This window comes from Dunckerocampus dactyliophorus, chromosome 14 (genome assembly GCF_027744805.1).
Source record: "Dunckerocampus dactyliophorus isolate RoL2022-P2 chromosome 14, RoL_Ddac_1.1, whole genome shotgun sequence".
Classification (NCBI taxonomy): Eukaryota; Metazoa; Chordata; class Actinopteri; order Syngnathiformes; family Syngnathidae; genus Dunckerocampus; species Dunckerocampus dactyliophorus.
The window spans coordinates 28,809,617-28,833,968 of NC_072832.1; the positions used below are offsets into that span (position 1 = coordinate 28,809,617).

At 44.0% G+C, this 24,352-nt stretch overlaps 1 protein-coding gene across 4 annotated transcripts in view; it reads left to right on the plus strand.

The window, feature by feature from the left end:
- Positions 1-1,184: 1,184 nt before the first annotated feature.
- LOC129193654 (SH3 and PX domain-containing protein 2A-like) overlaps positions 1,185-24,352 on the plus strand; it is an 87,932-nt gene continuing 64,764 nt past the window's right edge. For 3 of the 4 annotated variants that reach the window (XM_054798068.1, XM_054798069.1, XM_054798070.1), the window contains exons 1-4: positions 1,185-1,487; positions 3,383-3,463; positions 19,824-19,899; positions 23,930-24,006. In XM_054798068.1, the coding sequence (XP_054654043.1) occupies positions 1,416-1,487; positions 3,383-3,463; positions 19,824-19,899; positions 23,930-24,006 (306 nt within the window). In that variant the 5' untranslated portion in view covers positions 1,185-1,415. The remainder of the gene's footprint in view (positions 1,488-3,382; positions 3,464-19,823; positions 19,900-23,929; positions 24,007-24,352) is intronic. The other variant, XM_054798071.1, reaches the window with a different exon arrangement.

Sequence of the window (24,352 nt, forward strand, 5' to 3'; positions counted from 1 at the left end):
ACCTCTTATTTCTCTCTTCACCTCATCCATGGACATTTCCATCGGTACGTTTGATAGAACTCCTCTTATTGCTGCTGCCTCTCCTGGTATGTGTACTTTTATTTCTCCCCCATCAAGGTACTTCAACTTCATCATATGTCCTTGCTGCTGATATTAGTATTCTTCTGTTATTGAGCATTTTGGCGTATTTAACTTTCCCTATTTCTTTATCAATTGCTTTAGTCAGATGAACTGGGTGAAAATGTCCTTTATCTTTGCTCATTGTAATAATAACTTTGTATTCTTCATCTGACTCTTTGCCATTTGTTTTAGCTCCTATTTTTTTCTTTGTTTGTCTTCCATCATGATCTTTTCCGCTGCTTGCTTCTGATCATGACTGTTTCCTTGCTATTTTTACGTGTGTGTGTACTCCATCTCCTCTGCCCCTTCGTCGCTAACATCATCTGAGCTACAGCCCATTGTTACACTCACGGTACCGCTTGGTTGCACCCGCACTTCAGCTCCCTCCGCACCACCGCCACCAGCTCTTCGTATGCCTTTTGGTTTGTTGCAGGTCGTGGCGCACCCGTCTCGTCGTACCGGGCCCATGTAAGCCGTCGGCCGAGACCTATGCAGTCCACTTCCCACAACCCACCTCCAGTCCAGATATCAAATTTCTCAACTGTATATTCAATACTTATTGTATTCCTTATCTCGCACTTTTCACGCTTCAATTTTGGCGCCTCGAGCATTCGACAGTCACTTCCGCTTCTCAAACGACCGCTCTGGCCCTCTGCAGTGCAACTGACTAAAAGCGGTTCCTTCCAAATCAATTGCACAGTTCACGTTGTCAATAAAGTTTGGGAACCTTGAATAATCTTGCACACTGTCCGAATGAACCAAAAATACCAGTAGCGCCCCTAAGTGGTAGGCAGCCTCATTTACTTCACATTTGGAGTTGGTTAAATCCAAACAAAACAGTCGACTGGAATTACTGGATGGTCCAATGATGCACGTCGACGTGCGTATCGAGCTAACTGATTACTCATAGATTTATTTTGCAACATAAAAGTGTCGTAAAGAGTGATTGCCATAGGGAGGCTCTTGTGTATGACCCAGCTCAAGCATGCAGTGTGCAAGCCAGCCTGATAAGGGACCGCCCTGCACACTCACCCTGCCTCCCCTTTTTTGTGTTGTTGCGGTGGTCCCACCCCTCCTTTGGGGAGGAGAACTTGATTAAAAGCCACTTTTACTGCGCTGTCATGTTTCTCAAAAGGCTACAGAAGCGACACGAGACCGCTAGAAATAATCTTCTTTTGGATGCATGGAGTTTTTCTCTTGCTTTGTTGCTTTTTCAGAAGTTTGATCGTTCCTTTGCTTTCATGGGCAGATAATCCTCTTTGTATTTTGTGGTGAAACTCTGAAGTTTTGTCGAGATGCAGCTGAGGACAGTCCTTGATGTCAATGTTGTGGATGTCCAGAAGAGAAGGAATCCTTCCAAACACTATGTAAGTTGTACTCTTGTACCTTCTAGACCTTAATTATAATATATTATCATCATCAGGCTAGTCATATTGCTAAGTACCTGCACAACCTGAGGAATCTCTGCTGTATTTTTCAGTTACAATTTGCAAAGGCTGACATGCTTTCTTTCAGTTCAGAGGTGGGCAACCTGCGGCCCAAGGGCCATATAGAGCTCACGAGAGCAGTTGATCTGGCCCTCCATCCATCCTTTTTCTATGCCGCTTACCTTCATGAGGGTTGTGGGGGTACGCTGGAGCCTATCCCAGCTGACTTTGGCCGAGAGGCGGGGTACACCCTGGACTGCTCGACCTGCCATACAGATTCTGTTAAACATTTATGTGCACATAATTGTAATATATAATATTAATAATAAACATTTTACAGTATTTGATCTGATCAATTTTGTGTGACCCTCATAGTTCCCTACCACTGTTTCAAATGATGAAAGTGGTATCATTACAGAGGCAATGTATGAGTTATTTTAAATGTAATATATACAATCAATGATATAATACAATCCCTGTGCGTTACAGCAACCATTCAAATCCTCTTTTGTGTACTGTAAGTTAGCTTACTTTGTACCTGAGGAGGCAAGGTTGAGCCGGAGGTGATAAAAACAAGTTTCACTTATCTTTCTGGACATTACCGCCCCTCAATCCACATCTTTTTCCGTTTTATAAATGACAGTAGATTAGCATGTAAACAATCTTGTCTTAATTATTACAATTTGCAAACAAAGAAAGACGTTGGTTGCGTGTTTTATCCTAAATGGATTCGTCCACAAAAACATATTTTTGTGTGTGGACTTTATTGTGTTGTCTCAGTAGAATGGCGAAAATCAATGAGTCCATAGTGGATAAAATAGGATGAATTAACCTGGGAGTTGGGCTCAATTGCATCATCCATCTCCTGCTGAGCCGGCAGCGGGGCTGTCATATCCCCCAGGACCACTAAGCAGAAGACTGAGACTGAGACACTCCCCTGGGAAGGAAGCCAAAGGTTAGGGAAGTCCCCTTTGGGGAAGTAGAGGAAGAAAAAAAATAATCTCATTATCAATGAGCTAAGCAACTGAAAATGCTTATCCGGTTCGAGGGGAGGAAAGAAGCGACCCTTTGTCTTTTGTCCTTCCTCAACCTCCCTGCAGGGACACACGGCACTGGACTCGTCCTTGTTTATGCTGTGTTTGAGCGGGATCCCATGGTGAAGCTTATAGGGACTGCTGTCAGCGAGCAACACAAAAACAAACTTATTGGAATTGAGCACTTGCAAGTATTACATTTCTCTTGGGAATGTTGCAGTCACTTTTTCATTCAGCTGCTTTCTTGTGAATTACATTTTACGACACTATACACACATGCGCACATGCTGTGTGTGTATATAATTAGTGAACTGCCGTAGAGCTCCTTCCTGCCCGCTGCAATAAACAGCACACTGCAGGCGGACTTTCCAACTCATCCTTGCAGATTGTCACCATCTGTGTGAACGCTGTGCTGGGGTTGGCATGACTTAAGTTCAGCCATCTGTTCCACAAAAACCTCCGGATGCACCCAAATGCTTGTAGGCTCCTAATTATCAATGCAAATAGAGCATTTTTATTTGGTCTTGTTGACACAATGGGAGCTGTTGGTTCCTTCATAACCTGATCATCACATCAAATCATAACATGATTTACAGGCATGACATGTTCCCCGGAATACCGTGACGCTATAGCTAACCCCTGATGCTTTTGCCAGGTGTCAGTGAAGCACGCAGACCTTAATGACTTTATTTGACCTTTGTCCCAATGAAGGCGCTTTTGGGTCATTTGAATCAACAGTGTTGTGGCGTCTTTGACAAAAGGGACTTAATGGCTGTCTTGTTTGCACTTCCTGTTCGCCAGGTATACCTTGTCAACGTGACCTACTCGGATTCCATTTCCCAAGTCATCTACAGGAGATACAGCAAATTCTTTGACCTGCAGGTACGTCACATTGGCAACACAACCATTAGGTCACAGTCAAGTGTGTAAAAAGAATGGCGTAGGGGTTTGTTTATTAGCATAAGACTCAGGACTTGGCATCAGTTTGACCTTTTGAATGATGGCTTGGTCTCCCAAGATGAATGGATCTCCCGTGGAAAGAGGCACATAGACAAAGTCCAGCTAACAGCCGTATCACATCCATTCATGTAAAGGGAGGAGAGGGAGGAGCACAACATGTCCCATGGAATGTAGAGCCTTTTGTTGGGCAAGCAATATGGTTCCCATCAGGTACTCCTTGATCAGGCTTGCGTTTCCACTGCAGGGCGTATGCATGTGATGGTACAGTAAAGTATGCTGACAGTACCTGGAAACAAGATACACGGCTTTGAATGCAACCAAAGTTAAATAGCCAATAGCTAACGCTGTAGCCCTGTGTCAAATGAGGAGTATGGTTCCCATTAATAGACAGCTTTGTGTTTAGCTCCGCCCATCCCACACAAAAACATGCTAGGTACCCAATGATGGGGTCGTAAAAAGTCGTGCAGTTTAGATTGTATATTTGGGGTTCTGTACAGCGGAAACACGGTAAAATGAGTACCGTATTGGGTACCGTACTGCCTGATGGAAGCAAGGTAAGCAACTCAGGGTGACACCGTAGCCCTGGGTGGACCGAGGCGGACAGTTGGGTTCAGTAATGTACGGTATGCTTTCTGTTGGAATAGTTCTTTTCAAAGTGTGAGGCTGAACCCAGAGGAGACGCAGCACCTTGACAAAAAAAATGAAAAACGTATTTTTCAATACTCTCAGGGCATTCAGCCGATCACAGCTGGACTTAGAAGATGTTTCATCTTCACCAGTTCATACTCAAAGACTCGGTGGAGACTAAATGCCTGAGGACGAAAGGACAGCACTGTCTGTGGGAGAAAGGTGGTGTCGTAGACCCCACCTCTGTTCAGAGATGGCTTCTCAACCTTAACGTAGATGGCTTCCCTCACTTCTCTTCCAGAAAGTGTAAAAATGGTCCATTCCTCACTGCTCTGGACAGCAAACACCAGATTGTTGTTCTGAGTATGGTGTGTCCCATCTGGAATGCACCCATCTTGACATTGGGGAAAGCAAGCAGCCACTGAGCAGGCGCATGACACAACACAGGCAGGCTAACTCCACAGGTGAAGATCTGTGGTCATAAAATGCTGTCCTTCCATCCCTTCCTAAAAGGTTCAATCATGTAGCAAATAACCAATATAAATAAACCAGCACAGCCACCTTGGTTTCAGGTGGGTCCATGACCACCCTTACATCTGAATGGGACGCTTATGAAGGTGATACCACCCAAACAAGCCAAGGTGATACCACCCAAACCACCATTGTTGGCAGGTAGAGGCCCCACCCCGTTGTATCCTGGCTAAAGAGCCCACCATTGTTGTCTGGACCTGCCTCCTCCTTTACAGGACACATAGACTGGATCTTGCACCAAGCTCTCAGACTGGAGCTGTCCTATCTAGTCTGGCTGGTCTTTGAGCATGAACTGATGAAGCCTGCTCAGATGAGAGGCCAAAGGTCTTCTAAGACAACCTGAACAGTCCAGTCACCATCCATTCCATGACGATCTTCACAGGCATTTTTCAAACCTTTTCATCAGACTTCACTTATGTTTAAAGGCAGAGTGAATTGATTTGTACTTCCTGTGGTGAGAGAGGGAATACAGTCTGAGCTGAGCAGAAAATACCACCAAGTATGCTCCAGAAAATCCTATTTTTGGGAAAAGTGGAGACCCCAGCTGTTTACGCAGTTTCTTCAGCTTCTTGGCCAATTTTTGGGACACACTGCAGTCAACTGAATGTTGAATTCAGTGGCAGGTTAACAGTGTCACGCTGCTATTACGTCTATTTAGCTCAACTTTTCCTAGGCTTTGGGACTGTGCAGCAGAAGAAGCTCTTTGTTCTGCGCTCTCATGCTAATAACAAGGAAATGTCCATCCTGCTTTGTTTGATGGAAACTGGAGTTTCAGTTATGTTCCTGGATCTCTGCTGTAGAGGTGTTCTTTCTGGCCGTGGTTATCAGTGACCACCAGCTGCTGTCCACTCAAAGTGGGTGGGAAAGAGAACGTTTTAATAGAGCGTGTGAATAAACGAAGTCTCAAGGGTGAAGCACACTGACAGGTGATGATGGATATTGAGCAGATGCTCTTATGGAAACGGATAAAACAAATAGCTGAACCACTGTGACACCAGACATGCATTCCTAATGGAACATTTGGGTATGGTACAGATGCACACCCACTTCCCGCACGGAACACAAGAAGTGAGGGACAGGAAGTGTAACTGCTGATCCACCATGATTATGTGATACCATTACAGCCCTGGTATTAACTGATGTATCGCATCACTGCTGATCCTTGTATGAATACAGGTAGTCCTCAGCTTACCTACACGTTCCGTTCTTATGACTCGTTGGAAGTCGAATTTTAGTGGAAGTCGGAACTCATACCTAGTTTTGTTTTGGCAATAAAGAGGTTGTCGCTCGACCCTCTCCTCGTCACCTCACGACGTCCAGGTAGACAGGTTACAAAGTGATCTTTATCCTGAATGATGTCAGCACTGTATCGTGTATTCTTCCACTCTAACTCGTTCTTGAGGGAGTCTCGTGTTTATGGACCAAAGTTAGGTTTGTCATTCATTTTTGGGAGCACGTTGGTAGCCATGAAGCGCCATAAAGTGAGGACCACCTGTATGGTGTTTCTAAAGGGATCACATAATGCTCCATCCATATTTGTTCTCCCTCAAACCACAAACTGAGCTTTGGCTTGTGTGTGTCTGCCCACTGACACCTACTATCCAGCTCCAGATGCCTCTTGGTTTTTGGAGCACAATTGCTTGTTTTATACTTTCTAGAAGCTGACACGGGGGGAAAAAAACAAAGAGCCATTTGACAAATGCGATCTCATCTGATACATATCGATTCCGAGTGGAAAACAAAGAAAGGTCGCAGAGTATAACGTTGTACATGTGCTCTTTAAAAGCTACCAAAACAGCCTAGAAGATTTAAGAAGCCATTTGTGTTGCTAATGTTTGAAACCTCTCTTGCGTGCTGAGCATGCAGCCCCCCTGGGTAGCAATCATCACCCATGACCAACTAGCTCTCACAGCTCAGCCTCATTTTCAAATGTGACGTCATCAGGGTAACACCACGCACGTAAACAAACGTGGCGGTGTACGACAGAGAGCATGTTTACAGTGATTGTAGCAAAGGTTTCAGCCATGTGTCAACAGTTTTCAAGGAGGAAGAAGGAAATTTGAAAATTAAATGAAGATCTTGCAGAAGATGGACTTAATCCTTAAGACATACATCAGGGGTGTCCAAAGTACAGCCCGCGGGCCACAAAAATCACTTTGGCTGTGATTTTATCGGCCTGCCGCACAGTGTAAAAATGTAATTTAACAAGGAAACTTAAAAACAAAACAACAGCAGCAAAAATGGAAAAATCAGTTAAGAGTCAAAACATTAAGAGAAGCGTTGTAATCTAGTATTAGTATGAGGAAAAATGTCATTTTAGTAGCATGACGTTGAAATATTATTATTAAGTCAAAAACAATAAATAAAGTTGCAATTTTTGGAAACTTAGGTTGGGGGAAAATGTATAACATGAGAATAAAGCTAATATACCAGGAGAAAAGAAGTTGAAATATTTGGAAAATTGTACAAAAAAATCAACAGCACAAATTCTACCAGAGTAAAGTCAAAACTTGTAAAATTAGGATATAATTTCAGTAACAATGTTGAAATAAAGAAACAATACATTATTTTTTTTAAAGATATAAAGTTGTAATTGCAAGAAGAACATTTAGAAGAGGAAAGCTGAAATGAAATAGTTGGAAAATTTAAAAATCAACAGAAATGGAAAAAACAGCTTTAATTTTACGAGAATAAAGTCAAAATATTAGTCATTTTCGAATGAAGAACAGAAGTGGCAATTTTCCAAAAATAATGTGGTCTTATTGTGTAAAAAAGGTGATTTTAGTAGCATTTCTCCTCCATTCCAGATATATTCCAAAGGTGAAATGCAGGTGTTTCTTGAGCTACATGGACTGTAGCTTCCTAGCATGTTGTTTACTAAATATCAAAGTGGCACAGTTGCATCCTTTCACTTTTCACTATGTGGCCCTCGCTGGAAAACGTTTGGAGATGGATGGATGGATGGATGGATGGATGGATGGAGACTTTATTCATCTCCAACAGAAATTCACATTTCCAGCAGCTCTGCAAGAATGTCATGATGAACTTAATCACCCAATCACAAAATAAAACAACAAAGGCAAGACATGAGAGATAAGGAAAATAAGAAAATAGAATAAAAATAAAGAAATCAATAAATACGGAACAGATCACATCAAAGATTGAACAAGCCTTCAGAAGGCACAATGGTAAGTGTAAGTGACTCTGGAGTTGCTTATCCTTCAGCTTTTCTTTTAAATTGGCTTCTTAATGTGCATAAAGGTCTTTTTTATATCTATTATATCTGTTTTAATGCACATGTGGCCTCATGTCAACAATGAATAATCACCATCACTGCCATGCCCGCCAGCCCCCCCCCATCCCCTGTAAACATGTCAGTGATTTTATAGTTTAGATAACGTGTAAGGCTTTGCAGCATCCTCTTACAAATGCATTTATGGCGTGCTTTTAAGCCAAATGCTTCTTCAAAGGTGTTCCTTCAAAGCTGTCATGAGTGAAACCATCACGACAAAGAACAGAACTCGAGGCGGGCGTCCATCTGTCTCTCGTTCTCTGCACTCGCTTGGTCCATTGTCGTCTTAAACCTTCCTGTCTTGGAAAAGAAAAGAAACTTACAGTATCACTGGGATGCTGTGAACATCCAGCAGCAACACAGCATGTTGGCATGACTACTATTTGGATGAAAAATATACTGAAAAATACAGAAAATTATGCTATACCATACTATAAAATTCTACTACACCCAAGTTGACCATCTACCTGGAAAAGCGCTTACTCTGCTTTAGTTGAGCGGTGTTACCCTGATGACGTCACATCCAGAAATGAGGCAGAACTGCAAGAGCTAGTTGGTCATGGGTGGCGCCATGAACTACAAATGTCATTTTTGCAAATTTACCATTCACTTTGAACAAATGGAACAATGTAGAACATAATTACAAACAATGTATAATGTATTTAAGCAATGTTGATGAATCATGTCAGGGACCCTTTAAGAGCAAGAAAAAGAAGAGAATAATTCATTTTCCTTTAAAAAAATGTTTTCAAATACTTCTTATACCCATTTTTTTTATAAAGTGAAAAACATTTGTGTTCTTGTATTTTGTCTGTATGTGAAGTACACACACCCTATCCTTTGCCAGGAAAAGTTCAGATACTTTGTTGTCAAAGTCTGGTCACCTTCTGTTGAGCTTGGATATCCAGTGGTGTGAAAAAGTGTTGGCCCCCTTCCTGATTTCTTCTTTTTTTGCATGCATGCTTGTCACGCTTAAATCTTCCAGATCATCAAATAAATGTAAATATTAGTCAATGACAACACAACACAAAATGCAGTTTTTAAATGAAACTTTATATTATTAAGGGAGAAAAGAATCCCCCCCTCCCTTCGGTAAAAAATAACTGATATGAATTTAGGTCTATCAGTGTGGAAAAGGTTATAAAGCCTTTTCTAAAGCTTTGGGACTCCAGCCAACCACAGTGAGAGCCATTATTCACAAATGGCCAAAACATGGAACCGTGGTGAACCTTCCCAGAAGTGGCCGGCCAACCAAAATGACTCATCCAAGAGGTCACCGAAGACCCCACAACAACGTCCAAACAACTGCAGGCCTCACTTACCTCAGTTAAGGTCAGTGTTCATGACTCCACCATAAGAAAGACACTGGGCAAAAACGGCCTGCATGGCAGAGTTCCAAGACCAAAACCACTGCTGAACAAAAACAACATTAAAGCTCGTCTCCATTTTGCCAGAAAACATCTTGATGATCCCCAAGACCTTTGGGAAAATACTCAAATGTTGAACTTTTTGGAAGGTGTGTCTCCCATTACATCTGGCTTAAAAGTAAAACATGGTGGTGGTAGTGTGATGGTCTTCAGGACCTGGAAGACTTGCTGTGATAAATGGAAGCATGAATTGTGCTGAAGGAGAATGTCCAGCCATCTGTTGGTGACCTCAAGCTGAAAGCAACTTGGGTTCTGCAGCAGGACAATGATCCAAAACACACCAGCAAGTCCACCTCTGAATGGATGAAGACTTTGGAGTGGTCTAGTCCAAGTCCTGACCTGAATCCTATTGAGATGCTGTGGTATGACCTTAAAAAGGAAAAGCCTCCAATGTGGCTGAATGACAACAATTCTGCTAAATTCCTCCCCAGCGCTGGAAGAGACTCATTGCAAGTTGATTGCAGTTGTTGCTGCTAAGGGGGGGGGGCAACCACTTATTAGCTTTAGGGGGCCATCGATTTTTCACACAGGGACATGTAGCTTTGGATTTGTTTTCTCCCTTAATAATAAAAAGTTTCCTTTAAAAGTGTTTAGTTGTGTTGTCAGTGACTAATATTTACATTTGATGGATGATCTGAAGCATTGAGTTGTGACAAAAGTGCAAAGAAATAAGAAATCAGGAAGGGGGGAAACACTTGTCCACGCCAGTGTAAATCCTCCATCTTGGCAGTCAAAATCATTCATTCATTCAGCAGCGCATAAAACACCTTTAATGCGTTTGACTTGTTGCTAAACAGCTGCTCTAGTGGGAGCTGCTGTCAAATAAAAAAAAAAAGACAAGACTTTTACTCTCTATGGAAGGACGGTGGTGACAAGCACCTTCAGGATGACATTTCTCTGCACTTTATTGTCTGATTAGCAAGAATAACGATGCCATACATTAAAGACATGACAGGCTGTAGAAAGCGGTGGTATATAATAAATGTTTCTCCAAACATTGTGTTGGCGACATGCTAACAAACATAAACAGGCACCATGCAGGGCACGGGGGCGGTAGGCATGGCATCTTAGGGTTCTAGGGTTCTTCCCTGTATTTGATCAGGAAATGTGTAAATTCACCTCAGAAATTGTTTGAAAAAATCATCCAAAAAGTACAAGTCACCAGAGTGAGCTGCCATCACCAGATGGAAGCAAAGTAGCGTATCCTGTCTTGCAAGGAAGAGCCTTCTGCAGCGTAACCTCTGTGTGGTAAACAAGCATCTAGTAGATGTCAAAACAGCAGCCAGATTGTCTTGCCCACTCCAACATTCCTCCAAACTCCTACCGCTTGAGATTCCTCTCAGAAAAAGTTCCCTTGTCTCATACACAGCGTAGTTTGTCCCATCCCTGTGAGTTCTATTAAGTAAAATGCTTCAAGTGAAGGACACTGAGGTAGTTTGCTTTTCTCTCCCATCCCTGTCATCTGTCCACATGAGTAGTTCGGATGTGGCATCTACTGTACTACATTCCCAGATGGCATCACTTGGCCTAAGTAGCCTGCCACGTTCTGTATATACTGTACAGTGCTTCTGTGCATGTTCCAAGCCAGTCCACAGAATGATGTCATGTCTCCAGAAGGTGTTGAGTGAGTGCTCCCATCTTACAGGGAGCACATTTGCAAAAGAAACTGTTTTTTGGAAAGTATAGCACAGCATAAGAGCACAGACCTCAGCCAAGGCTCCAATTGTTGTTACCTGCAAAGTGAACAGCCATCAGGCGACATCCTAGGATCTTCAAAACCAAAAGGAGATACGCGTAAGCGCAAGAAATTACATGCTCATCTGATGAGATCCAACAAGTGTAAGCATGTGAAATGTTTATTTCAATTATTGTCAAACTTTGGAGTCCACATCGGGGCGCTAAGCATGGATTACAGAGCCCATCACGTAATGCCCGTATCACAAACAGGAGGGCCCCCTCTGGGCATCCGTAGTCATAGTTGACCACCTGTCTCATGCCTACAGTGCTTACGTTCTCCTTACACGTACTGCAATAGAAAAGAAACAGTTTTTAGTAAGTATTTTTGTTGACCTCAAAAATGCTTTTGATACCATTGATCATACCATACTTCTTAAAAAACTGAGCAAATATGGTATCAGAGGAGTTGCACTTGAATGGGTTTCAAGTTATTTACAAAATAGGAAGCAGTTTGTGCAGATAGATGAGGTAGAATCTAAATTGCATCACATTCGGTGTGGAGTACCTCTGGGATCGGTCCTCGGACCAAAATTGTTTATTTTGTATGTGAATGATTTTGTTTGTGCATCAAAACTGCTCAAATTGATATTGTTTGTGGATGATACTCCTCTCTTATTGTGGGGAAGACCTTACGAAGGTGTTGGATGTGGTTAAACAAGAATTAAAAAAAATAAAAGTATGGTTTGATGTAAACAAATTATCAGTAAATGTGGAAAAAACAAACTTCATGATATTCAGGAACAGACGGATAGACTCTGGTGCTTCAGTTAACATAGATGGTATTGAAATTAGTAGAGTAAGAGAAACCAAGTTTTTGGGTGTGATTCTGGAAGAGAAGTTGTGTTGGAAATCACATATACAGTACACAAAGGTAAAAATAGCATTGTTACATCAAGTAAAGGATTCACTGGATAACAAAGCAATGTATACAGTATGTCACGATGTGGCTTACGCTAAAAAGGTTGGAACCCGTTATGCAGACTGACACAGCGCTAGTAAGAATACTATTACACAAAGTAATAAATGACAACAATACAAAAATAACTACAAAAAGATAACTAAGGAACACAGGGCTAGAGCCAAAAACTACAAAGAACGAAAAACACTGCAAGGCAGGAAAAAGGTACTCACTGAATGAAAGGAGCTGCAGGAAAAAAGGTGCAGAACAGGTAGAGGCAGTAACAAATCACAATGGCAGAAAATACACGAGCAAAGGGGACCAGTTGGGAGCCAAGGAATGAGGAACAGGAAGCAGGGTTGGCAAGGGAATAACTGGCAACTAGGTCGTGGCTAGGCAGAGGTATATATGGGGAGCAGCAGATTGAACACAGGTGTCCCTGATTACTCATCAGTGCAGCCATGACACTGCAAGGACAAAACAGAGGCGGCAGCAGAGTGCAAAACAAACACAGAACATGACAGTACCCCCCCTCACAAGTCGCCCCTTGGCGGCATACCTGGTTTGTCGGGATGAGAGAGTGGAAGTCGCTGATGAGTGTTGGGTCCAGGATAAAGGAGCGGGAGACCCATGAGCGCTCCTCCGGTCCGTACCCCTCCCAGTCGACCAGGTACTGCACCCCCCCTACCCCTCTTCCTCGAGTCTAAAATGGCCCTTACCGTATACGCTGGGAGGCCATCGATCATCCGCGGAGGAGGCGGAGGCTCAGCAGGAGGACACAGTGGACTGGAGGATACTGGTTTAAGACGGGACACATGGAAGACGGGATGAATCTTGAGCGATGCAGGTAACTTGAGTCTGATGGCAGCTGGGCTGATGATGGATTCAATCGTGTATGGTCCCAGGAATCTGGGTGCCAGTTTCCTATTGGTGTTGGCTAAGGGTAAGTCCTTGGAAGATAACCATACTTCTTGGCCGGGTTGATAGTTCGGGGCCGGGGTCCTGTGACGATCTGCCAACCTGCGGTTGCGAGTTGTAGTGCGGGATAGGGCTGCTCTGGTCTCATGCCAAATCCGGTGGGCCCGGCGGATGTACTGATGGACAGAGGGAACAGCTACTTCTCTTTCTTGAACTGGAAACAAAGGTGGTTGGTATCCAAGAGCAGCTTTAAAGGGTGACATGCCTGTGGCTGTGCAGACGAGTGAATTGTGGGCGTACTCGACCCAGGGGAGGTGGGTGGACCATGAAGATGGGTTACGATGGCAGACGCACCTGAGAGCGGCCTCCAAGTCCTGGTTGGCCCGCTCAGTCTGGCCGTTAGTCTGGGGATGGTATCCTGAGGATAAGCTCACCGATGCTCCCAATGTCTTGCAGAAGGCCTTCCACGCTTTAGATGCAAATTGAGGGCCACGGTCCGACAGAATGTCCATAGGGATGCCGTGTAGACGAAATACATGTTTGACAAGCAGGCGGACTGTTTTCATAGAGGATGGCAACCTGAAAAGTGCAATAAAGTGTGCCATTTTAGAGAATCTGTCCACAATATTAAGTATGACCGTGTGTCCTCGGGATGCCGGCAGACCTATGATGAAGTCCAGTGCAATGTGGGACCAAGGGCGGGACGGGACTGGGAGAGGTTGGAGCAGTCCTGCCGGCGACTGGTGGTAAGATTTGCTTCTGGCGCAGACTGAGCAGGTGGCGACGAAGGCTTTGACGTCTGAAAACATGGAGGGCCACCAAAATCTTTGTGCCAGGATATATCTGGTGCGTCCAACTCCTGGATGGCAAGCCAAGTTAGAATTATGTCCCCATTGTAACACCTCTGACCTGAGCCCGTCGGGCACGAACAACTTATCCTCAGGGCAAACGTCAGGAATGGTAGTCCCGGAGTTAGCCTCCGAAACCTCTCTCCACCTCCCACCGGAGAGCCCCCAACACCCGAACCATGGGCACGATGGTGTCCGGGGTCTTGTCTCCCTCCGCCGGGTCGTAGATCCTGGAGAGCGCATCAGGTTTGACGTTGCGGGACCCCGGCCTGTAGGTGATAGTGAAGTAAAATCTGGTTAGGAAGAGCGACCAGCGTGCTTGCCGTGAATTCAGTCTGTGTGCTGATCTGATATAAGCTAGATTCTTGTGGTCAGTGAAAACGGTGAACGGTTTGGCTGCGCCCTCCAGCCAATTCCTCCATTCCCTCAGCGCAAGAACGATGGCCAGCAGCTCTCTATTCCCCACGTCGTAGTTTCCCTCTGCTTTGGTAAGGCGACGCGAGAAGAATGCACACGGGTGGAGCCTCTGGTCGGCCGGGGATCTCTGGGACAGGATCGCTCCCACTCCTGTATCCGAGGCGTCAACCTCAACGAAAAATTGAGCAGAGGGGTCAGGGTGAGACAGTATAGGGGCTGAAGTAATTAGCTGCTTAAGTCTACAAAACGCTCTTTCAGCCTCAGTGGACCATACAAATGGTTTATTAACAGATGCGTCTGTGTAGGCTCTCAGTCGTACAGGAGTTGTCCATCGAGGAAAAGGCTTCTTGAGACGTCATCTGTACTTCTGTGTAGAAGGTGTCGGACGTTTCGCTCCTCATCCGAAGAGCTTCGTCAGCAAACTAATAAGTGCTGGTAGCTTTGGCCTTAAATATAGTAAGAGTGGGCGGAATTGGTGTGCCAACCAATAGGAGGAGGGTGTTGGCACACCAATTCCGCCCACTCTTACTATATTTAAGGCCTAAGCTACCAGCACTTATTAGTTTGCTGACGAAGCTCTTCGGATGAGGAGCGAAACGTCCGACACCTTCTACACAGAAGTACAGATGACGTCTCAAGAAGCCTTTTCCTCGTTTATTAACAGATGTTAGCCTTGTCAGAGGTTCGGCAATAGAACTGAAATTCCGGATAAACCTCCTATAGAAGTTGGCGAACCCCAAGAACCTCTGTAAAGGCTTCCTTGCTGTCGGAGATGGCCAATCGACCACCGCCTGAATCTTGGTGGGATCGGCTCGAAGTTTGCCGCTCTCCACAATGTAACCCAAAAAAGACACAGAATTGGCGTGGAATTCACACTTCTCAATTTTGACGTAAAGTCTATTTTCCAATAATCGAAGTAGGACTTGACGGACTTGTCGTACGTGTTCCTGCAAATCATGAGAGAAAATCAAAATATCATTGAGGTACACAAAGCAATTCTTATTGATAAGGTCGCTAAGATCATCATTAATGAGATTTTGGAAGTCAGCTGGAGCGTTGGTTAATCCGAAAGGCATAACAAGGTATTTGAAGTGCCCCAGGGGCGTATTGAAAGCTGTTTTCCACTCTTCTCCCTCCCGAATCCGTACCAGGTGATAAGCACATCTAAGATCGAGTTTGGTGAAAAACTTAGCATTGTGCAGTGTGGAGAAGGCCAAATCCATCAATGGGAGCGGGTAACTGTTACGTACGGTGATGTCATTGAGTCCCCGATAGTCAATACAGGGACGGAGAGATTTATCTTTCTTTTCAACAAAAAAAATCCTGCCCCCAGTGGTGATGTGGCTGGGCGGATGAGATCTGCTGCGAGAGATGAAGAAATGTATTCTTTAAGGGAAGCGAACTCGGGACCGGAAATGTTGTATAATCGGGAACTAGGGAGAGTGGCGTTAGGCAGGAGATTAATGGCACAATCGTAGGGTCGGTGCGGAGGCAGAGCCTGGGCTAGGTCTTTGCTAAAGACTGGTTTTAGATCATGGTAGCAGGAGGGTACATTAGACAGATCGATTTCTTCCAAGCTTTTAGCCATGACGGAAGTTTTGATCATGGCGACACGTAGGCAGTTGCTATGGCAAAAGTTGCTCCAATTAGATATGCGGTTATTATTCCATTCAGTTGAGGGATTATGGAGTTTGAGCCACGTGAGGCCAAGAACTACGGGAGCGGCTTGTGAGGGAATGATAAAGAATCTGATCTCCTCTACGTGATTGCTCGATAATTGCAACGAAATGGACTCAGTCTGGTGAGTGACGGTGGCGAGTTGAAGTCCCTCAAGCGAGTGCACTTCCTTAGGAACAGGTAGCTCAATGAATTTAATGTTCAATTCCTTGGCTAGATTAGTGTCGATAAAGCTATCATCAGCACCAGAGTCCACCAAAGCCATTATATTGTGTCTACCCCTCCTTACAGAGATTATACCCTCAATTTGTAGTATTTGTTTGTCATACTGACAGTCCGTGTGAGTCGTTTCATACACACTCAGTGGAAGGTTTGCCTTCTTTAGCCCCGAAAGAAGTCGTGGTCTTCACAGGTTGCTCCTCGCCGTCAGAGCAGGGTGTGGGGCGGCGGGTTGGGTGCACCGGGCATCTGGCTATATGGTGATTCGGTTCCCCGCAGTAGAGGCAGAGGTGGAAGCGGCGACGGCGAGCCCTCTCAGCGGATGTGAGGCGTCGTCCTCCCAGCTGCATTGGCACCTCTCCATTGTCGGAGCCGGCGTGACTCGGTGAAGTATCCAACCTGCGTTTGCCGAGGTCATGTAGTGCCGTATAGATCCTGCTGCGTGAGGTGCGTGAATTCCCGGCTGGCTTGTCTCCCTCGAGCAACTCCCGGTCACGCTCCCTCAAACGATTATCCAGGCGAATTGTGAGATCGATGAGTTCGTCCAAAGACTTAGGAGTCTCACGTACCGCTAGCTCATCCTTGAGTCGCGGTTGCAAAGCCTTGCGAAAAATTCCGCGCAACGCGGCATCATCATACCCGCTCTCGGCAGCCAAAACCCGGAGGCTTACTGAAAAGGCGGCTATGGAACGTCCCTTTTGCCTCATGTCAAGCAAGTCATCCCCTGCTTCACTTCCCCTCACAGGGTGATCAAAAACCTTCCGCATTTCAGACAAAAAATAGGGGTAAGACAAGCGCGCGGCGGGTTTAGCGTTGCTGATTGCCACAGCCCAGGCAGCAGCTTCGTCCGTCAATAGGCTCATAACAAACGCTACCCTGTCAGAGTCAGTAGCGTATGTGGACGGTTGTTGGTCAAAAACCAGCGACATGGACACACCCGAAAACGAGGAGGGTGGGGTATGCTAGGTTCACGTGTCGTAGGTGATATAGCGTCGGTAGAAATGTTGCTCACCGGTGGAATGACAGGAACAGCAGGTGGAGAGGAGCTAAGAGGTCCCACAGCGAGTGCTTGTTCCAAACGCTGGTCAATAGAACCGACACTTGTAGCGAGAGCCGTAATGGCGTCCATCATCTCGCGTAAGGACTTCTCATGATTACCCACCAGCTGTCCTTGATGAGACAGGGCGGAGCGCAGGTGCTCTAATTCTGCGGGTTCCATAATTGGCCAGTTATTTTGTCACGATGTGGCTTACGCCAAAAAGGTTGGAACCCGTTATGCAGACTGACACAGCGCTAGTAAGAATACTATTTATTACACAAAGTAATAAATGACAACAATACAAAAATAACTACAAAAAGATAACTAAGGAACACAGGGCTTGAGCCAAAAAACTACAAGGAACGAAAAACACTGCAAGGCAGGAAAAAGGTAACGACAAAAAGATAACTAAGGAACACAGGGCATGAGCCAAAAACTACAAAGAATGAAAAACACTGCAAGGCAGGAAAAAAGGTACTCACTGAACGAAAGGAGCTGCAGGAAAAAAGGTGCAGAACAGGTAGAGGCAGTAGCAAATCACAATGGCAGAAAATACACGAGCGAAGGGGACCAGTTGGGAGCCAAGGAATGAGGAACAGGAAGCAGGGTTGGCAAGGGAATAACTGGCAACTAGGTCGTGGCTAGGCAGAGGTATATATGGGGAGCAGCAGATTGATCACAGGTGTCCCTGATTACTCATCAGTGCAGCCATGACACTGCAAGGACAAAACAGAGGCAGCAGCAGAGTGCAAAACCAACACAGAACATGACACTATATGTTGTACAACACCATGATTGTTCCACATCTGACCTATTGTATTGAAGCATGGGGAAATGCTTGCAAAACATACACTCAGTCAATGTTTATTTTGCAAAAAATAGCAATAAGAATAATCACTAGAAAACAATACAGAGACCCAACAAATCCACTATTTCTTAAGTTAAAACTATTGAAATTTCATGAATTAGTAGAATATAATATATTGCAAATTATGCTGAAAGCTCATAAAAAAAGTTTGCCAATTAATGTTCAGGAAAGATTTGAAAAAAGACAAAGTAAGTATTTGTTAAAAGGTACAGTGATTTTCAAAAAAACAAAATTCAGGACTAAAATGGAGGAACGTTGTGTTTCTGTTAAAGGAGTCAATTTATGGAACAATCTAAATAAAGAACCTAAAGAATCCAAGTCAGATATCATATTTAAAAAAATGGTTAAAATGAGTCTGTTGAGGAAATATGAACTATCCCAGTTATGATCGACTGGGTGACAGAGATTGGTTGAATTGTAATTGAGGAGATATGTAACCATTTGAGTGGCTGGTTGCTATATGTACTGTATATTTTTTATTTTTATTTGTATTTTGTTTATATTGTTGTTTCTAAGTACGACCTTGTTTGTTATGGAAATAGGGGCAGAGATAATAAGACTTGTCTTCTGTCTGCTCCCTTTCATTCTGTTTTGCGGAGTGTTTGTTTTAATGTTATATTGTTTTAATGCTGTTTGTTTGTTTGTTTGTTTGTTCACTTCTTTTTTGGATGAAATAAACTACTACTATACTATACTATACACGTATGTAACAGATGGGAATGCTCAAAGTAAAAAAAAAAATGGCTGTGTAGATTCATGATGAAAATATATAGAAACCATGCAGTTGCACACAAACAAACGTACCCCAACCTCCTGGACATACTTCACAGCCATATAGTACCCAAGAAAAACATGTGCTATAAAAACCTGATGTTTCTGCTCATTTAAGCAAGTGTGGTTTCATGAGTCAGCATTTGACTCTGCACTGGAAGTACTCTGACAATCGAAACCGCCCATACTTTGAGCAGAGGGGAGGAAAAAGTCATGGCGTGCGTGAGAAAAATGTGGAGAATTTGTCAAGGCAGCAGACGAGTGCAGGAGAACCTAAAAACCACCTCGTGTACCTCAGAAAGTCCGAGTTTGTCCGCCTGGTGCTTTTAGGCTGTGTCTAGGCGATCCTCCTCATGGGCGTTGCTGCTTAACAAAGCACATCTGGAACAAGACAAAGCAGTATTTGGATGGTATCACCTGGATAATTGAAAAAGAAGAAACTTGTGCCGTACGTAGAGCTGAAGCATTGTGGTCATGGTTTTACTGCTTGGAAACATACTTAGCAAATAATACAGCACAGCTGAACATGAGCATCAAGCAGCAGGAAGAAGCAGCACTTATTTCAACCTGCCCCTCTTCTGACTTGACTCCCTGTGTGTATGCTAGCAAAATAGAGAAGAATAGAAGTGGGAGATGGGAAAAAAGTGTTAAACCACAAAATAAAAATAAGTAATGAACATAATAAATAGAAAAGAAACTAAGAACAAATAAAATCTAAAGACTAATGAATAAATACAAGAATAAAACAGATTGTACAGATTGTATGTAGAAATAAAAGCAGGATATACCTATTATTCAATAATGATCAATGCTTGTTGGCTTGAGAAGACCTCTGCTCTTTTCCTCTGATGACGTTGAAGCTTCTTCTGGCGCGCCTGCTGCCTCAGAGATGAACGTGAGTCAAGTGAATAGAATTTATAGAATAAGTCACTTCCTGGCTTGCCTGAGTTGGTACTGATGCTTTTATTTCTCCCAGTGCAGTAATCACATTGCTGTCTTTTCTTCACTTACAGATGCGGATTCTTGACAAATTCCCCATTGAAGGAGGACAGAAGGACCCCAAAAAGCGGATTATTCCTTTCTTGCCAGGTGATGAATCAACCCAAGTATAAAACAGCATGATTTGTGGACAGTAGCAGTGTTTCCCAGTCGCTTTAAGATCACATTAGCAATTTCATTCATTGTTTTGAAGGACCTAGTGCTAAAAGCTACAGTAAGTCAAACGTCTTTTGTGTGACAGGAGCAGTCTGCTGTAGACAACAATGGCATGGCTGCTAAGAACGATAACACACTAGTATGGAAGTGGCAGTGCGCGAGGCACTATTGCTAGCACACGTTACGTGCTTTATGCACACCTTGCAATGTAACCTACCTTGGTGTTCCCAGCGTCAGCATCAACGAGTGATGTATGCCTGTTTGTTCCGTAGGAGTTGAACAGCTGCTGCTGTTTTACTGTCCAACCAGAAGCGTAATCACCGAGTGTTTGCATTTACGCTCGTTACATTTGGCTGAGCAGCAAATTCACAAGCGCCAGCAATTACTGATGGAAGTGAGTTACGAGTGCTCCAAGTTAGTAGCAGAAATGAAAGTCAGGTGTATCGGTGACAATGTATTGGAAGATAAAGGGTTAAGTGGGTGACGACCAACTCCGCTTCACAACACACCTCACACGTAAAAGAGATCTGTGGACAATTAACGACACGGTCACTATTTTTAGTGAGTGGGGGTGAGCATTAATGGTGAGACCCAGGAAGTGTTTCTTGCGTCATGCATTCAATCAGTAATTAAATACAAGATGTCAACGAAGGTGAAGTATCCACCTCGCAGGTGAGCTGGCGTGACAGCAGCAGACCAAGAAGGCAGGGCTTGGACACACTCCTCTGTTTCCTGGTGAAACATGCATGGGTGTCCAGGGTGTGGTGCACGGGCCATCTGTGGAACATGGCTCATTGCAGAAATAAACAAAAACCCAGCAAAGGTGGAAAAAGGCATAATGTACTTGGAAATGCAAACATGTTGATACTAATTATGAATAAAAACACAGACGTATCTTTAAACATATAATGTTGTTCTTTGAAATGATAAATATGGAAGGACAGCTGGACAGCCCTGACGTAAATAGACCAAAGCAGTGAGCTGGCGTTGTTCAACTACAAGCTGAAACTATCAATGCTGACACGAAGAAGTGCGGCAGACGTTTGACAGACAGCACTCATAAACGCCAATTCCACAACTTGACAGAGTGAAAGATGCCATATTCAAGGAAATATTGCATTTTTGTGATATATATTATTATTTATGATTCTTATTAGTATATATTATCATAACAGTCGTACATTTGCTCTCAAAAAATGTTGCCAATAATATTGTTTAGCATCATGCTACATGACACTGTGGGTTCCCTTAGCAGCTCCTTCAGCAGCAGACTGTTACACCCACGGTGTAAGAAGGAGAGGTTCCGCAGGTCCTTCATACCGACCGCTGTCAGGCTCTACAACACCTGCACCACCTGAACCATGTTGTAGTGCTTTACTTTACTGTTCTCTTTACTTGTCTTGCTTGCTTGCTGCTGTAACAAGTAAATTTCCCCGCTGTGGGATAAATAAAGTACATACAATACAATACAATACAATCAATTTGTGGGACAATAAACATTTCAAAATGCACCTGCATTGTTTTGTGAATTGAAATAAAAACGTTTGTTTGTCCAGCCATATTTTTTCACTGTACAGTCAAACCTGTCTTAGCGGCCACCTGTATAGAACGGCCACCTGCCTATAGCAGCCACTGAAAAATCCCCCCCCCCAGCAAATTTACATGTTATAGACCCTGTGTATAGCAGTCACCTGGCTAACGCAGCCAGCGGCCAGCCATTTTGTCTCCCTTGGTCAATATCTGACCGCATATAGCAGCCAAATTACCAACTCAAGTAGAAGCTTCATGCACGAAAAAGTTTAGTTTTTCAATCAATGAAGCCGTTGTGTGTAGACTTTAATTACTGAGTCCTAGCTCAGTCACAATCATTCACAAGATCCACACAAACTGTCAGTTGTTCCACATAAAAAAGCCGTCTTCTTTTGAGTTTGCTATTTCCCGGTCAAACATGTAACTTTAAAAGCATTTGCACCAAAACATTACCGCAAAGTAGGCTGGGAACAGGACGTGCTCCCAGCGACGCTACAATAAAAAAAAACATACGCTAGCATGCACGCGGCAGCGGGAGCAAAACTGAGTTGGGTTGTACTTAATTGAAGTATTTTAGAATGTACTCATGTTATTTTTCATCAATCCTCATCCACAAATCCATCAAAGTCCTCATCTTCTGTATTCCACACAAAAAAAGCAGTCTTCTTTTCCGTTCGCTACTAGTCTGTTAACTTGTCAGTGTTATTCAGCTCCGAAGCAAAGAAGGAAACTTCTCCTGTTGCTTCTGCCAACTTTATTTATTGAACGCGGCCACCAGACAGCAGCTCAGAACACACACACATCTCTCAGCATCGTCTCTCCTTCCTGCTTGCCCACAAGGCAAAGGTTAAACAAGCCCCACTACATAGCTGTCCAGCCAATGCCTGTAAGAAATGACACCGTTTATTTCCTGGTGTGCACTGGTCAATACTGTAATGCCGCTTGTTGTGGGGAAGGAGAGACTCACGTCGCCGATGCACTTTAATGGCTTTATTAACAGCGGAGAACACTGCAGGACTTTACATCCACGCCAACATAAACACACTTCCCAACTCTCTCCAAACTCACAGCTAGCACTGAGCCTAGCTCTCCTGCTCGGGACGCCCACCGTCACTTCCCGTCACTTCCTGATGAACTAAAGCTGTAATGACACTCTGCCGTATAAAAAGTAAAATATTAAAAACAAGCGTAAGACATTACTAGCACAGCTTTGTTCTGTGGGTGGTGGATATATTCTATCAGTTATTATTAAGCCTCTAGCTTCCTTTTAGTAAGTAAAAACCTTGGCTATGATTGCACTACATTGTCATGTAGACCTACAAAGTACACTTGGAAGAACAAGAGGTGAATAAATGTATTGCAACTGATGTGAAACTGATGAGGGGTAGGATTAAATAAGCTTTGCTTCTTCCTACTCCTTTTTGGACATGCAAAATTGTGAATTGTACTATGTGATGTGCTACTGTTTGACTCATATGCATGTTCAGGATGAATTAAAACCATGAACCATGATAATAACAAGCCTAGTAGTGCTGTACAACTTTTATCCACAGTCCGCAGTGCCCTCTGCTGGTCAACATTATTATTATTATTATTATTTTCCCTTTTTTTTCTTTTTTTTCCTCTACTGGTCAACATTCAAACTGGACGCCAACCTGTCTATAGAGGCCACCTGTCTATAGCGGCCACTTTTGCAGACTCCCTCTCGTGGCCGCTATAGACAAGTTTGACTGTACTTTTCTTAAAATGAATTAAAATTATGAATGAAGGAATGAATGAAAATCTAGCCTTGCCTTGTTCCTGTGGGACCAATCTCATGGATGGTTTCATCTCATGGGTTGGGTGTCTCGTGACACCCCTGGTATTTAACAATAGTGTACCAGGCAGGACTATTTTTTTATTTTTACACGAGTGTCTTTTCTCTTTGTCTTCACTCCTCCCATGTAAAGGAGCAGCAGCTCTACTCTGACCCCCTCCCCCTATCTCTTAGGGTGAGTCCAGCCACCCTACGGAGGAAACTCATTCCAGCCGCTTGTATCCACCATCTCCTTCTTTGGGTCATGACCCAAAGCTCATGACCGTAGGTGAGGGTGGGAACATAGATGGGGGGGGGGGGGGGGGGGGGGGGGGGGGGGGGGTAAATTCAGATCTTTGCCTTCGGCTCAGCTCCCTGTTCACCACGACAGTCCGGTACAGCGACTGCATTACTGCAGACGCTGCGCCGATCCGCCTGTCGACCTCACGCTCCAACCATCCCTCACTCGTGAACAAGACCCCGAGATACTTGAACTCCTCCACCTGGGGCAGGACCTCATTCCCAATGCTTTAAATTAAGTTTACCTCTTATGTTAGATTTTCCATCTTTGTCTTTGGCCATTTTTGGATGTTTGGTGGCAAGAAATGATGGAACTGACCATATTGTGTTTCTTTCAAGGTAAAGTCTTGTTTCGCCGAAGTCACATCAGAGATGTAGCTGTCAGGAGACTCAAGCACTTGGACAAATATTGCAAAGTAAGACACATCTCGAAGTACACATCTCGTCCCCACAACTACTGTATGGTTGCCTTGGCACACTGTTTTATTGTCTGTAAATGCAATCAAATGTAATGTTCAAGGTCACAAAATGACAGAGACCGGATGACGGGGGGACAAGTTACCTCGTTGCGCACTATTGGCAGCGCTGCTCAGGCTTTGGGCTTTTATCTTCCCGTCTCAGGCTGAACAGGAAAGCAGCTGCTGTATCTGCACTGCTCATTTCCTGTGGCCCGTGTAAACAGGCGGCCTCTGAAGGAAAGCAAGGAAGTGGCGGCATGCTCTGCTTGGAGGCAGAAAGGAATTCAACCAAGGAATTGAGCAA